Raw genomic sequence first — 14,628 nt, 5'->3', positions numbered from 1 at the left:
AAAAAAAAATTTCTTTCTATCAACAATTATTATATAGATGGACGGTCGAAAGGAAAAAGGTAAAAGAATAAAATATATGGGGTTGTTCCCCACCCCTAAAAGTAAGAAAAATATCATGTTTGAGATGTAAGTGGGTCCCGCCCACCAAATGTAGCGGCAGGGCTACGATATATGAGTGCTCATTCTTACCATAGCAATACCAAACAAGCAAAAAAGCAAATCAGGTCCATCAGGAAGGAGGAGGAGGAGGAGAGATGGATCCAAGCACAAAGTCACTAGTATCAGAATCAGAAGCAGCACCGGTCCGTCGCTACCGCATCGGGTACGCCTTCGCACCCAAAAAAGAGCAGACCTTCATCCAGCCCTCTCTCCTCCACCATGCCTCCCGATACGGCATCGATTTCGTCCCCATTTCAATCCCCGATTCCACCACCACCGCCAAGACCCTGATCGAGCAAGGCCCCTTCGATTGCATCATCCACAAGATCTACGGCCCCCACTGGAACCAACACCTCAAGGAATACTCGTCCCGGTATCCACAAACGCTCATTCTTGACCCGCCCGAGTCCATCGAGCGCCTCCACAATCGGGTCTCCATGCTCGACGTCTTCGCCGCCTTTGAATTGAAGCCGCGTCAGTCAGGCGACAAGTTCCAATCGAAGATCTCGGTGCCCAAACAGGTGCCGGTTGATCATTACCCGGAAGGCGAAGAAGAAACTAAGTTGTTGGCCGGGTTGGAGTTTCCGGTGATTGCAAAGCCATTACTGGCGAATGGCAGCACCAAGTCGCACGAGATGTGTTTGATTTTTAGCCCCAAGGGGTTGCGCAGTCTTCTAGCGGATACTAATAGTCCCATTTTGCTGCAACAGTTTGCGAACCACGGCGGGGTGGTGTTCAAGGGTTACGCGATTGGGGAGCACGTCCAGTGCGTCAAGCGGAGGTCGCTGCCGGACATTTCGAAGGAGCGGGTGACCGCATTAGAAGAAGCGGTGCTTCCGTTTTCGCAGATATCAAATTCGGCGAATGACGAGCATAATCTGGCTCATGATCCTCACGAAATGCCTCCTCTGGAGTTTGTTGAGGAGGCGGCGAAGAGGATACGCGTGGGCCTCAAACTCAACTTCTTCAACTTTGACATGATAAGAGATTCGAAGGACCCCAACAGCTATTTTGTGATCGACATCAACTACTTTCCTGGGTATGCCAAATTGCCTAACTATGAGCATGCCTTTACAGACTTTTTGCTGAATCTGCTTTCAACTAGTAGCCATCCCCAAAAGCAAAAGGAGCTGCTGCAGCTCAAGGAAGAAGAAGGTGCTACCAGTTTCGAGTCCGATGTCAAATAAAACAGGGGTCATGAGGAGGAGTGGGAGGACGAGGGAGAGGAGGAGATTTGGCAGTTGAAGAGTAATAAAAATTGTGTTACTTGGATTGGATTTGGTTGGGTTTTTCCAATTTAGGTACCTCTGATTTCTTCTTGTGATGAGAGACATACATATGGTCAATGTAGTGGAGAGTGGTGAGTGCATGATATGATATGATATGGGTCGTCATCATCATCGTCATCATCATGAGCATACATGTAGATACGAATTACATGTACGCTGGGTAACTTGTAACATGTATCATCATGTGCACAAATAAATATTTGAATAATTGCAGCAGCTACCTTTAAATTTGCAAATCATATGTATGTGTCTATATATATATGGTTTTGGTCTTCTTATTTTCCCAGATGCGGATGTAGCAGCTGGTTGTTTATGAAATGATAGATTTTAGGCTAATTCTCCCTCACTTTGCTATGTCCCTCCCTCGTACTCTCACTCATTCACTGACTCTCGGCAGAACAAGGTTGAAACAATTAATTTTGAGAATTTGGAAAACAAGTGCAACCTCCTTTCGTTTGATCCGCTGGAGAGTGTTAAAATTGAATAATGCATGGTTTGAATCAAGGCTTGAGGTGTTAATATCATCTTAAAACGAAATCGCTGAGTTTATATTTAAATCAGATTATTAAAGTTGACCATGCTCTCTGTCTTTGCATACGAGGTTGATACTTAAATGGATGAATCCTTGTCCTAAATAATTTGAATTACGATTCTCTCTCTTTCTCTTACATTCTTCACTTAATTTTTTTTTATGTATAAAAAAATTAACCTAAGATATTAACGTAATTTAATAATGATCATTCAAATAAGAAGGAAAAAAAATGAAAAAGAGAATAATTTATACGTGCCTCTGTACTTGTCGTTAACAACTTCAGCCCTTCAGTCCAGTTTATCCAAATCGATATAACTGTCTCTTTCCTCGCCGATTCCCGATTCCTCAACCAAAATAAATAAATAAAAATCCAAGTCCAAGGTCCCAGTCAATTAATTTAAGCCTATAACACAGACACACACACACGTGTCTCGATGGTCTGATTGGCACGTACGCATGTACGGATCCTTTTCTAGGGATCCAGAGTATCCCGTAATCTTGTTCTTCCATCGTGCATCGTACGGTCAGTTTTCGTTAAGTACTATTTATATTTAATTTTAAATTATTTTTAATCACACGATATACGATAAACGAATATGATTATGAAATCCTCGAATTCTCAGGAAAAGATCCTGCGAGGATTCTTTTCCGTGAGAATAATCTATACATATTTGGCAAGGATATAGGTATATATGTTAGTTGCTTTTACAGCTAGGTCAATACTCAGTATATTTATAGGGTACCCTTGTTGTCGTTGTACAAGAAGGAATTAGCTTGCTCTTGTAACTTGAATTGTCTAATTTTTCACTTACCAATTTCAATTGGTGCCTGGTTCGCGCGATCTGTACCAATTACCATGCATGCATCCACCGTTGTTGAAGAAATTTTTCAATGTGATCAGTACATAACGTGTCATTATACAAATGGTATGATATGTGTAAAAAGTTAACTTAAAAAATAAAAATTTTCACCACTTCTATTGAAACACGTGATGTATCACTTGTGTTTCCGTCACATTTAAAAATTTCTCTATTGTTTGGTTACTAATTAATACTATGGCAAAGATCCCCTCTGGGTCTCTAGCTCCAACTAATACCATCGAGAATTCATGCACGATTAGTAGTCATGTCAGGCGGACGGACACAATTAAATATTAAATTACAAAAAGGGAAAAATTACACGGATCAAGCATTAAGTAACACCTGATCATCATGGGGATTGGGATATTAGGGATTGGGGGTGTACCATCATCAGTCGGGCGCAGGACCCAGGACTCAGGACTAGTACTGTACGGAACGTTCTTCTTCCCATTGCATGCCTGCTTGTATTTAACCGAGATATATAATTTATATTACATGGCCGTCCAGCAGGAGGAAGTTCGTGGGTTCCAGACGGCGGGGAGCATGAACTTCATGCCCTTCTCTCCCACGGCATTGTAAGACCCACCAGTAGCGCGGTCGACCTCAACCTTGCCGGTCTTCCCTGGGACGGCGCCGCTTCCGAAGATGTTTTCGCACGCGGTGCCGGCCTCGACCGGGTCGCTCTTTCGTCCCGGCTTGAAGAATCCAGTGTTGAATGGGTTCGTGACGGTGGCAGCCAAGCCGGAGGCGAAGTTTAAGAGCATGGCGTCAATGCCCATGTTGCCGTTGGGGGGCTTCACCGTCACTTGATTAGGCGTACCGTAGTCCAGCCTCTGGAATGGCCAACCGCAAGCCCCGGGACACTCGATTTCGGGGTTTCCGACGACAAGGTAGGGTCTGTTCTCAATCAAGCCGTGCTCATAGCATTTGCCACGGCACAAGCTGTGCACCGTCACCTGGCTCCCGGTGAAGATCACGTTAATAGTGTTGGGCTTTCCGGAGCCGGCCTTATTCACCAGTCTCTTGATGAACTCAAAGGTTATCACTTTTCCGATCGAGTACTTGTCGTCGCTCTGCTGGGTCCCCACCTTGATGCGGAGTCTGGGTGGGGTACCTTTACCGGGGTTTGGACCAGCGAACAATTGGTAGCTCTCGATGACGTCCCACCACCTGTGCACGGCGGCGACGTGATCGTTCTCCGTGTTCTCGAGGGACCTCAGGAAACTCCGGATCACGTTCTTTTGTTCGGCTGTGAACTGGCCGTAAAATAGGATGGAAAGGTTAATGTCGCCGGTCATCAGAGGCCCTCCGTGGTATGTGATGGGTCCGCCACCTCCAGGAGCTGGGACGCTGCCGCCGGCAGCAGGTGCTAAACCACCAGCGTGTACGACACCACCGGGTTTGCCGCCAGCAGTGACAGGTGCACCACCTTTTCGACCGCTACCTTTTTGTGCACCACCACCTCTGTGTGCACCGCCACCTTTGTGTGTGCCACCACCTCTGTGTGCACCACCACCTTTCTTTGCAGCACCTTTATTTGCAACGCGGCCTCTTCCCTTGTTGGAAGCCAATACCAACGTAGTGGTAGTAATATCGATGAGCAATACAAGGCAGAGAGCGAGAGCTGCAAGCCGCCGGTTCCCCAGGCGACTAGCCACCACTGGGAGGGAAGATGATGCTGCCATTATAAATTTATTCCTTGTCTCTTTCTTTTTTTTTTTTTTTTTTTTTTTTTTACCACTTTTCTGTCGTTTCCTCTCTTCTGTATCTCGCCCCTACATATATATGGAAGAATCGTGTATGTATGCATGCATGCATGCGTAAGGCTGGAGGCTGAGTTTCCCTCCGCCCCACAAATTAAGGGCAACTCTCCCTCGAAATATTTTATTATCTTAATTAACGGACACACCACAAGACTAGACCACACACTAATTTTGTTTCTGTTTCTGCCAATAAAAAATGAGTAGACTATATTTAGTTGGGGTTGGGGAGGAGGAAGGGAAACTATAGGGAGAGTTGCCAAAAGTCCCCACCTTTCTACCTATTAATGGAGGCTTATATTCCCCATTTACATTTTGGGCAATATATACTAACGTTACGTGCACTCCAAAAATTTTTAGGTATTTTTGACTGGAGCCTGGAGGGAGGCGGAGAGCTTATTAGTGACTGTGAGATGACCTCGTCCTAAATCTTATACAATATGTGAGTCGACATTTCATTAAGATAAAATGTACAAATGCGTCGTAGAACGATTCTTTTCCAGATTCTTGAGGTTGAGAATAACTTAAAGATTAAAAAGAACATATGAACAAATAATCAAGGATCTCACAAGTGACACCCTGCTTGTTATCTTTAACTTCATCCAATCCAAGTACAACACTACAACGCTTATTACATTGACATGTTATTCCGCGGTAAATGTAAATGTATATTGGTATGGTTAAACCTGAATGCATGGTAGAAAGCAGCGTTTATAACTTTGCATCAACATAACTTCCCCTCCTGCTCACTCATTGCTCATCGCCATCCGTTGATCCAACCTCTAACATGAACAAACAAATCAAACACACTCATACCCTGTACACTCCGCTGCAGTCAGGTTTCTCCTGTTTTGTGTGATCGATATATGGCTATGAGTTTCTTTACATTTCGCCCACTTTGACACCTTCCTGTCATCGTTCTTCCGTAGCATTGCAAGCAGAGACTTAAGACCATTCCTCATACAGTTCAGTGTTCCTGTAACCAGCTCCCTGCAACATAAAACAATCCCAAAATAAAAATCAATAACCTGTTCAGTTTCTAAGTACTTGACAAGACAGAGACTTTATTTTTTACAAGTATATAAAACCACAATGTCACATGCATCTAAGCTATGGTTCTCTCCACTATTGCATGTTTCTTATTATCTTCTACTATACAATCCTTTCCCTGCATCATTTTGTTGAGGAATCTCAACAAAAAATGTGTAAACTCTACGTTTTTAATAGCTTGACATAGAAGTATAATAACTTACAACTTCAGAGATTCAAGATACCTATATCTAGCAGATAAATGCATATTAATAACAAAAATTAATTGAAAACTTGGTTTTTGTTATGTCTTTCTCCTAATCTTTTAAACTTGTTTATATATTCACATTGCCTCTAAAGAATGCAAATCCATGCCATGGGCCAATCGAGTGAGCTAAACATGTCCACTGCAGGTAGCCAAAATGTTTTATTTTCTAAAAAATCTGCAATCATCTTTTATTAAAGAAAAAGAAAAATATTTTCTTCATCAAAGCAACATGGTATATTAGAACGAACCAAAAAAGAAGCGTGTTATACTTACAATGGTGAGCAAGGAGATCGGCCACCATTTACATAGTACACAAACAGATATGAATCATAATGCTGACCATTGATCAAGTAAAAGCCTTGCAACCTTCTTGCACACATGAATGACATTTTTTTGTACAAATGGATTGCAAAATTATTGTAAGAAATGACATGCAAGTAAATTGCTCGGCAGGTTGGAATACTTGAGGCATATTTTATGACCTCACGAATAAGTGCTGAAGCTGCAAGTCCAAGGAAAAAAAATTACCATATAGTGAAAGAAAGTCTTAGCCTCCATATCAAAAAAGAGACAAACTTTTACCTATGCCAAGATTTCTGAAAGATTCTACTACTCCCAGTGTCAAAATGTAGACCAACGTCTGATCTGAATTTGATGAGTCGAAACTGAGCAAATCCCCAATCTACAAGACCAATGGTTTTTTCATAAAAGAGTTAGGGTAATTCAGGAAACTTGAACAAAACAATGCAGCAAACCATACTTCCATATACTTGCAAAATCGTGAATGTAAACCTCTGTAAATACTCCCAATTTTCCAATGACTTCAATTAAACCAGAAAGACCAAATAATAACCAACATAATTTACAGTTAGTGGTGATTCCTCCCCATAAATTCACACAGGAAAGAAAGAGGCAGGAATATAGAGGACATACCTCACTTTCTCTTGCAAGAACAACTCGTGCAGTTACAAATCCAATAAGTTCATCACTCTGACCATTTGGACGACTTCGATCAACAGCTGCCCATGACACAATATCATGTCCATTGACGACATTTTGGAAAAACTCAGCCTCGTACCTGTAGAGATTGGCAAAACCTTTTGTAGAAAGCTGTGTCACGGTAGCAAAGAACATGCCCATGCGAAAGTTGCAGATGAGATTATGTACCTAACGGGAAACAAATCGGCATGGATTTTCTCTAAGATCTCAAGGTCAGACGGTTGTATAGGCCTATAGGATATGGCTGGACGACAGGGAAGTTTTGGGTTCACCATTGGGATTGTGTTGTCAATCCCCAGCAAAGACTTGATATACTTGGAGAATCTGCCCAACTTCTCCTTCCATTTATGCCACATCAGCCACAGAGGCCATGCAGTAGTTTACGTCAACTGCAAAAGGAATGACACCTTCCAATAATTTTCATATTTGCAAATCATAAATACAAACAGCAATATGACATTAACAGGTTGAAAAACCTGATGTGTCTATGAAATCCACAAGCTAATGAAGATTGGCACCTTCGAACTTTCAAATATCACTAGGTTGCCTCAAAATTTAACATAGAACTATAGAAGTTAGCAAAGTGAGGTGGTAGATGATTTTCTAATGTCCCATTTAATTTCCAAGAAGAGATTTGAAAAAGAAATCTTCTTCGAAAACAACATTCAGGTTCAACTACTCTGCAAATTCCAAATTCCCTTTCTTGATCTCATATTTATTGGCCGCTTGAATGTAACTTCTTTGCTTCCAGAATTGGTAAGAAAAAAATTGGTAAAAAGCAAATTGAGAATAACAAGTTGAGTACATTATCCTGTACAGTTGAATGCGAGTAGCGTACCACGTGGAGGTAACCGATGTAAGGGCAATGTTTGCCCAGATAATAAGCACAAGAACCATTACAGAGCAGGCACGCTTACGCATTAATACAGGAAAAGAGGTGAAACATAAAATCATGGGTACAACAAGTATTTACCTGGTCTGACGCTTTCCTTGACAGTGAGTGGGAAAAGGACTCTCGAGATGTGATCTGCAGAGTGAACTAGGGACGTCACTGCTTTTGTTTTACCAAAAATCAAGTCTTGAAGTTTATTCCATAAGAAAGATTATCAGAAAGGTTTATGGGAGTGAATACAGACAGGATCGTGTATATTCAAGTCAAGATAAGGAACAAGATATATTTGGAATTAAGAATATGAAGAGAAGAGGGCAATTGAGTAGTTGGGAAATTGTGTAATGGTCCAATTGAATCGAATTCTATGAACTGGAAGGGCCTGCAACTGTAAGAAGAACATCTTACAATCTTCTTATAATGAGAGAGAGACCAAAGGCGACAAGAAACAAGGTCAATTCCTCAAGTGCATCAAACCAAAGTGTGGAGGAATGATGAATTGGCATAGGCAACTGATAACACAGTGCAAAGACAAGAGAAAGAAATCATGTAATAATACTGATAGTAATACCAACCAAATTGAATCGAATTGAATTCTTAGAAGCAAGAACCGCGTATTAATAATCCTTGTTCCACAGAAAGAAAAGAATATTAACAAGCAATGCCTGACCTGAAGAATAATTTGATAAAAAAAAAAAAAATAAATAAATAAAAAAGACAGAGAGCAAACCCAGGTGATAGATCTCAGTCAGGTTACCTTGGTGGGGTGGGGTGGGTGGCTGCGACGCCGGAAGTAAGGGAAGGAAGGATGGGTTTCTGTGAGAAAATGGAGATTTGGATCCACTAAGTTTGTCGTCTCATCTCAGCTCAAGCTCTGTCGAACAAGGAAACATCAATCCATCAAAATTCCAATCCAACGAGACCAAGACTTTGCAGCAAGGAACCTATTCCCTTATTTTAGTTTATTCTCTCTTTTTCTTTATTCTTATCTTTTCAAGATGGGTTGGGTTGAGTTTCTTGGGCTCAACTCTTATTCTCAAACGGGCTTACACAAACATAAAAGATCTAATCTTGTTTTCCCGCCAAGCTTTCCTTTTATTTACCTTTTTTCTTGTGTGTAAATCAATTAATTTAAGGGCATGTTTAATTATATAAAATAGGAATTCATTGGTTTTCATCATATGCACATATCTTTAAAAAAATAATAATAATAATAATGGAAACGGAAGTGGTTTTTCAACTCCATTTCTTTTTCTAGCCTTTGAATTTAATATATCAAAACAGAATAAAGGGACAGAAACGTGAAAGAAACAAGGAAATGACAATAAAAGGAAAAAACAAGAGTGTAAAAATCCCTACCCTTTGAAACTTACAAAAGAAAAAATAGAACATATATCATTAGTTTACGGAAAAAATGATAAATACATCTGTTTGCTTGTTCTATGCTTAATGCTTCTAGTCTTGGATAGGGTTCAGGTTCTATACCCCACGTATACATAGTAACTGTTCAGGATGCCAACCACTCCAACGCCAAGAGGTGAGTCTGAGTCGTTTGGCATTAGCATCAGACCTAGTTCAAAGTTGAAAGAGAGGAGAGGAGACATGGAAAGGAGCTCTTCGTGCAAGGAAACACCAATACTTTATATATCATTCCTTTTCAACACTGCTCAAGCCACGACAACTATAATCACAATGATGAGGATGACTCCAAATATCACCAACAGCAAACAAGTCTGCCCAAATAGCACAAATGATTAGCAACCTCTATTAATCCAATGCTTTATATATAATAGCTGAAATAAAGAAATTAAACAACTACGTATATCAATCCAGCCAATATATCGCATCCTTTGGTTAAAAATGTTGAATAGCAACTTATCTTGGAGTTGAATACACAAAACAAGAGAAAAGAGGAATCGGGTTGAACAAACTCATGTTGAAGGAAAAGAAAATTACCAGAGATGAATTAGATCTTTGGGTCTTGGATGCTTTCACAAGGTGGGAGGTAGCTTGCACAGTTGCAGCGTGGGAGTTCTCAATGTTAGAACCAATATCATCTGAAACACACACATGTACAGACAGCATCGTTCAAAGTAGGGCACACAAAGTACAAGTGACTCAACAAACACAAATTCAATTTCTGAGTAACAATGAACAGAAACTGGACTAACCGATTATAGCTCCTTGATCATGGACCAGTACAGCTAGATCTTTGAAAATCTCATTAACCTCACTGATCTGTTGTTGAATTTCTTGGATCCCTTGCTCCCTTTCTTCAATAATGGCTTCATTGAATGCAATCTCATTGTCCGCAAGTACAACCTCTTGTCTGCATACAAAATATTCAAATCTATAACTTAACCATGGACTCCAGTTGCATCACATAAGGCACTCAACATCAAGGGCAATAACTAATTTGCAGGGCAGGTCCCAATTACTGGAGAATGTTACGCAGTTAGAAGATGTGTTTCCATCTAAAAAAAAAATTAAGAAAAAGGAGAAAACATCACCATGGGAAAGAATATACATTCACCTGGCCTATCAAGGCTCACAATGAGAGGGGTCAACACAATCCATGTAACAATTTTACCGGTGAAGTGGAGAACCTTTAGGATCAGGCACAAAAGAAAAATCCCAATAACTAGTTAAAAAGGTTTTCCTTTCCTTTTAAGGGACGTGACTCATCTAGAAACTTGCTATGGTTTTAGGATGACGAATTTTCCTTCAGGGTATTACAGAGAGAAATAACAGAAGTGTCTAAACTTCTTGAAATATATTAAGTTGCCCACCTTTTTGATTCTAGAAGAAGAGCTTGCTGTTTGGGACTCGTAGATGAACTCATCTCCTGCTCATGGGCAGGATGACTGCACAATACGATGAAAGGAATTGATGAGTAGAACATATAAATAATAAAGAGAAGAATTAGAGTTAAATCGTCGATCAACTTAGACGTGCAAGTTTACACTATACAGAAACTTGAATGCTTGTGTAAAAGCTTGTTCCTTATATTAGTAAGAACATGTAACAAGATAATACCTGGATGGAAGAACATCTTTGGGAACAAAGGGAGCATATGTTGTTTCCCTTTCAGCTGCAAGCCTCTGAGCCTTCTGAAATTCTTTGAGAACCGCCTGGAAATCCTTTGCAAGCTTAGCATCCGCAATCTTTTTGACAACCTGCAGTTTGTCACCCAAAAAGGGTGAAGTCCGATAATAACAACTTACTTAAACATAGTTAGACAGGTATAATGAATTGAATGCTTACAGTAACTTGGGCATGGTGATCAGTTTCACTAGCTTGCTTGAGTTTGTCTGAAGTATCTTTCACCAACTGCCCAATGTGCGCCCTGGTCTTATGCCTGCCAGTGCCAACTCCCAATTCCCAATTTAGATAAACAGTGAATTAGGTCGGAACATTGATAACTCTCAATGTACAATCAATCAATCAATTAAGCAAATATTATGTTTAATTATGCAAACCTAACAAGAAATTGAAAAGAGGGGAAGAATTATTATTATTAAGAAGAAGAAGAAAATGAGAATATGAAAAGTAGTACTGACAGCTTGTCGCGGAGTTGAAGGGTGTCTTTTGGGGTGCCGAGGGAATTGACGAGGCGGTAATAAGTGGATACGGCGGTGTTGATCTGGAAAATCCCGGCAGACAGGGCCTGAGACGGCTCGTAAAGATATTGATTTCGATTTTGCTGCTGCTGCTGGTTCTGAATTGCATTCGAGTAAACAAAAGGTCGTCGTTGTTGCTGCTGCTGTTGTTGTTGTTGCTGTTGCTGTTGCTGTTGGGGAGAAGAACCAGCCTCAAGATCTTGGAAACTCATTCTTCCTTCCACTTTTTTTGTTTGTTGCTTCTTTGTTGTTGCTGCTGCTGCTGCTGTTCCCTTCCTTGTGTTATGGGGTTGCTTCCCTTGGATTGCGTTGTTTGGTGGTTGGCTGCAGACAAAGACTGACCAAGGAAATTTCGTTGGTTTGGTTTGGTTGTTTTTGTTACAATGCCTTTACAATAAGTACAGTTGATTCAATCCAATCACTTCTTTCTTCTCTCTCAAATTAAAATTCACCTCTACTTGATACGAAAGGTCAAACTATGTTGTTATTCCGCAAGCAAGAAGGACTCACCACCTTCTCTCCCCCCACCCCTAAATCTCCGCCTGTGGGACCCTCAAGCTCACCACAACGCTCTGTTAGGCCACGGCACAACCGCTGTTCAAGGCTTTAGTAGGCCTCAGAGCCAGCCCAATTTTATAACGTTGGATTGGGTTTTCGGCCCAAATTATAGCAACTGACATCACCTGACTCACTCGTAACATACTTTGCCACGCAGCCCTCCTGTCTCCCTCCCTAATAACTGCTTTTCCTCCCTCCCTCCGTCTCTCTTTTTCTTTCTTCTATGTGGAATCAAGCAAACTGCAAACACGCCTTCGGTTTGATGATGGAGGTGAGTGTAATGTCATTTTTTTTTCAAGTGTATATGGTTTCATTCATTTTGTTATCTCCTTTCTTAAATAAATATCATTACCTTACCAAATTAAAAACATTGGTTTTGAATGTTTGATCCGTTTTATATTATGTTGTTTGATTTTATGATTTTAAGCTCTCTTTTTGTTTTTCATTTACAAATTGTGATGAATTCAAATAGAAAATTTGTTGCGGAATCTGAATTGTGAGTCTTTTAGTGCTTCTTGCATTTAGGAACACATCCCCTTATACAATATTAGTCCGATCTAACTTTTTTCTTTTTCTTTTTCTTTTTTTTTTTTTTGTGGAAAGGAAAGGGATTTATTTTAATTTCTTTAATTTGTACTAGAAAGCATTTCCTTTCCATAATTACACTGGTTCTCTTTATCGAAAGGAAAGTGCTTTTGTTTGTGGTAATTACCGTTTGAAACTTTGGCTGTAAGAGAACATAATATGGTTTTCTGATGCTTTTCAGTAGAAGGGCAGTTGTGCAGATGTGATCATCGTTAATATGGGTGTGCTATGATTTATACAATGTGATCGTCATTTCTTTACTCCGTATTTATGATTACATGCATCTTCTCAATTTCACATGACAGATAAGGACAGTGAAAGTTAGCAATGTCTCCCTCGGTGCAACGGAACTTGATTTAAAGGACTTCTTTTCCTTCTCTGGTGATATTGAATACATTGAAATTCAAGGGTTGCATTTCCTCTCTCTCTCTCTCTCTCTCTCTCTCTCTCTCTTTTCCGTTTGCTAATTGTTTTAATGCATTGAGACGCAGGAAGTTGATTTCTTTTCTTCTTTATTGCAGTGACAACGAGAGGTCTCAGGTTGCATATGTTACCTTCAAGGATTTCAAGGGGGCAGAAACTTCAGTGCTTCTTTCGGTCATTCACTTCTGAACGCTTCTTTAGTTTTCTTTTTTCTCTTCTTGTCCTTTTTCTCCTTAGTTGTTTAACTTATGTTCCCGACTTTTTACTTTTTTTTCGTAAACTTGCCTATCTAATGGAAACCGGGTGGAATCTGATATTCTGATTACTCTAAATCAGTTTTATTGTCATCTCATCTGATTTTCTTAATTATGTGTCTTATCTTTCAGGGAGCAACAATTGTCGATCAGTCCGTTACCATAGATCTGGCTCCAGATTACAAGCTTCCAGCTGCTGTGGCTTCAGCGCTTCCAACTGTAATATTATTTTCTAAGGGCACCTTTTCGTCTATCATCAATAATAATTGCTTCTGACGGCGTTTGGTTTTTCATCCTCCTCAGGCAACGGAAAATGTTAATCCTGTTGGTGCTCAACCTGCTGTTCACAACGCAGAGGATGTCGTGAGCAGCATGCTTGCCAAAGGATTCATTTTGGGAAAAGATGCGATCAACAAGGCAAAGGCCTTTGATGAGAAACACCAGCTTAGTTCCTCTGCAACGGCCACAGTTTCTTCTTTGGACCAAAAGATAGGTTTCACTGATAAACTTAGTGCTGGCACAACCATGGTAAATGATAAGGTGAAGCAAATGGATGAAAGGTTTCAGGTTTCTGAGAAGACCAAGATTGCGTTTTCAGCTGCTGAGCAAACGGTGAGTAGTGCTGGATCTGCAATCATGCAGAATCGTTACGTATTAACTGGGACATCATGGGTAACCGATGCTTTTAAAAGGGCTGCCAAGGCAGCAACAGAAGTGAGCCAGAAGACGGCGGATAAGGTTTCAGCTCAGGAAGAGGGTGGAAGGAAAGTGGAAGGAAGTGGTCCGGTCCATTAGTGAGTCCATTCTCCAACATCTGCTAGCTACTAAAAGCAACCTTCCCAGCCTAGCACGGAACCAAGGGTTCACGGTCTCATTTGCGTAAGCTTTTAAGTAGTGTTATACAAAGTTGATATTTCCTTCTACAAGTACACGGTCGGCAGTAGTAGCAGCAGTACTTTCCTGTTTGTTTGGAAATGGAAGTTGTAATTTAGAGGAGGAGGAATTGATGTTACGTGTGATGTTCTCATGAATGAAAACTTTGATGTTCTTTCGTTGCAGCTTATATAAATTCAAATTACGCATATACAGATAAGTATGTACAACATCAATTGTTTTATACATGTACCAGTCGTTTGCTTCATACGAGCAACCATACATGTCACATCATTCTGATCAAACCATGTACATATTAAACCAATACAATTAACCAATATTTACAGAGACGTGTTGTAAACTTGCAGATGACTTGATCAAAGCTGTCCAACTATATTATTACTCGTTTGGTTATACTTTTAAAATGATTGAAAGCGTTTAAAAAAAATTAAAAAAAATTGGGTTCTAAAAGCACTTGAAATATTTTCTGCAAGAAGTATCAGTTATGTACTTTTTCCAATAAGCACTTC

General features: G+C 40.3%; 4 protein-coding genes and 1 pseudogene across 8 annotated transcripts; 2 read left to right on the top strand and 3 right to left on the bottom strand.

The window, feature by feature from the left end:
* Positions 1 to 105: 105 nt before the first annotated feature.
* LOC137733915 (inositol-tetrakisphosphate 1-kinase 2) lies at positions 106 to 1,684 on the top strand. The gene has a single exon (XM_068473132.2). The coding sequence runs from the start codon at positions 255 to 257 to the stop codon at positions 1,344 to 1,346; it is 1,092 nt and encodes a 363-aa protein (XP_068329233.2). The 5' UTR covers positions 106 to 254; the 3' UTR covers positions 1,347 to 1,684.
* Positions 1,685 to 2,909: 1,225 nt separating this feature from the next.
* LOC148696065 (protein EXORDIUM-like 4 pseudogene) lies at positions 2,910 to 4,611 on the bottom strand (annotated as a pseudogene). The gene has a single exon (XR_015964317.1). The product of XR_015964317.1 is annotated as a protein EXORDIUM-like 4 pseudogene (transcript).
* A 534-nt stretch (positions 4,612 to 5,145) lies between these two features.
* Positions 5,146 to 8,739, bottom strand: LOC137735170 (histone acetyltransferase MCC1). 4 transcript variants are annotated; one of them, XM_088697154.1, is made up of 8 exons: positions 8,543 to 8,739; positions 8,361 to 8,411; positions 7,870 to 7,923; positions 7,065 to 7,285; positions 6,831 to 6,975; positions 6,480 to 6,579; positions 6,171 to 6,399; positions 5,146 to 5,590 (listed from the first exon to the last, which is right to left on the bottom strand). In XM_088697154.1, the coding sequence occupies exons 4-8, from the start codon at positions 7,250 to 7,252 to the stop codon at positions 5,401 to 5,403; spliced, it is 852 nt and encodes a 283-aa protein (XP_088553280.1). In that variant the 5' UTR covers positions 7,253 to 7,285; positions 7,870 to 7,923; positions 8,361 to 8,411; positions 8,543 to 8,739; the 3' UTR covers positions 5,146 to 5,400. The 4 variants fall into 4 exon arrangements, with proteins under 4 accessions (XP_088553280.1, XP_088553279.1, XP_088553278.1 ...); XM_088697153.1 differs by lacking the exon at positions 8,361 to 8,411 and adding an exon at positions 8,194 to 8,297 and having other exon boundaries at positions 8,543 to 8,703; XM_088697152.1 differs by lacking the exon at positions 8,361 to 8,411.
* A 348-nt stretch (positions 8,740 to 9,087) lies between these two features.
* Positions 9,088 to 11,908, bottom strand: LOC137734955 (syntaxin-22). Its single transcript, XM_068474298.2, has 7 exons — positions 11,346 to 11,908; positions 11,050 to 11,143; positions 10,822 to 10,961; positions 10,575 to 10,649; positions 9,957 to 10,114; positions 9,742 to 9,842; positions 9,088 to 9,518 (listed from the first exon to the last, which is right to left on the bottom strand). Exons 1-7 carry the CDS (start codon positions 11,615 to 11,617, stop codon positions 9,453 to 9,455), a joined length of 906 nt encoding a protein of 301 aa, XP_068330399.2. The 5' UTR covers positions 11,618 to 11,908; the 3' UTR covers positions 9,088 to 9,452.
* A 166-nt stretch (positions 11,909 to 12,074) lies between these two features.
* LOC137735585 (binding partner of ACD11 1) lies at positions 12,075 to 14,283 on the top strand. The gene is made up of 5 exons (XM_068475017.2): positions 12,075 to 12,234; positions 12,854 to 12,957; positions 13,070 to 13,145; positions 13,358 to 13,444; positions 13,529 to 14,283. Exons 1-5 carry the CDS (start codon positions 12,187 to 12,189, stop codon positions 14,018 to 14,020), a joined length of 807 nt encoding a protein of 268 aa, XP_068331118.2. The 5' UTR covers positions 12,075 to 12,186; the 3' UTR covers positions 14,021 to 14,283.
* Positions 14,284 to 14,628: the final 345 nt, after the last annotated feature.

This window comes from Pyrus communis, chromosome 7 (assembly GCF_041283825.1).
Source record: "Pyrus communis isolate YQ-2024b chromosome 7, ASM4128382v1, whole genome shotgun sequence".
Lineage (NCBI taxonomy): Eukaryota > Viridiplantae > Streptophyta > Magnoliopsida > Rosales > Rosaceae > Pyrus > Pyrus communis.
Note: the sequence above shows the minus strand (reverse complement) of the source record. Positions and strands in the feature narration are given on the sequence as shown.

What these genes read in the sequence shown, in the direction of transcription:
- LOC137733915 (XM_068473132.2), top strand. Translation starts at nt 255, where the DNA reads ATGGATCCAAGCACAAAGTCACTAGTATCAGAATCAGAAGCAGCACCG.
- LOC137735170 (XM_088697154.1), bottom strand. Translation starts at nt 7,252, where the DNA reads ATGTGGCATAAATGGAAGGAGAAGTTGGGCAGATTCTCCAAGTATATC. An exon ending in GCCGATTTGTTTCCCGTTAG is followed by an intron (nt 6,976 to 7,064) that starts GTACATAATCTC and finishes CAATCTCTACAG; the next exon opens with GTACGAGGCTGAGTTTTTCC. An exon ending in TTTCAGAAATCTTGGCATAG is followed by an intron (nt 6,400 to 6,479) that starts GTAAAAGTTTGT and finishes TTGGACTTGCAG; the next exon opens with CTTCAGCACTTATTCGTGAG.
- LOC137734955 (XM_068474298.2), bottom strand. Translation starts at nt 11,617, where the DNA reads ATGAGTTTCCAAGATCTTGAGGCTGGTTCTTCTCCCCAACAGCAACAG. An exon ending in ATCACCATGCCCAAGTTACT is followed by an intron (nt 10,962 to 11,049) that starts GTAAGCATTCAA and finishes GACAAACTGCAG; the next exon opens with GTTGTCAAAAAGATTGCGGA. An exon ending in TGATCAAGGAGCTATAATCG is followed by an intron (nt 9,843 to 9,956) that starts GTTAGTCCAGTT and finishes TGTGTGTTTCAG; the next exon opens with ATGATATTGGTTCTAACATT.
- LOC137735585 (XM_068475017.2), top strand. Translation starts at nt 12,187, where the DNA reads ATGTGGAATCAAGCAAACTGCAAACACGCCTTCGGTTTGATGATGGAG. An exon ending in GAATACATTGAAATTCAAGG is followed by an intron (nt 12,958 to 13,069) that starts GTTGCATTTCCT and finishes TCTTTATTGCAG; the next exon opens with TGACAACGAGAGGTCTCAGG. An exon ending in AAACTTCAGTGCTTCTTTCG is followed by an intron (nt 13,146 to 13,357) that starts GTCATTCACTTC and finishes CTTATCTTTCAG; the next exon opens with GGAGCAACAATTGTCGATCA.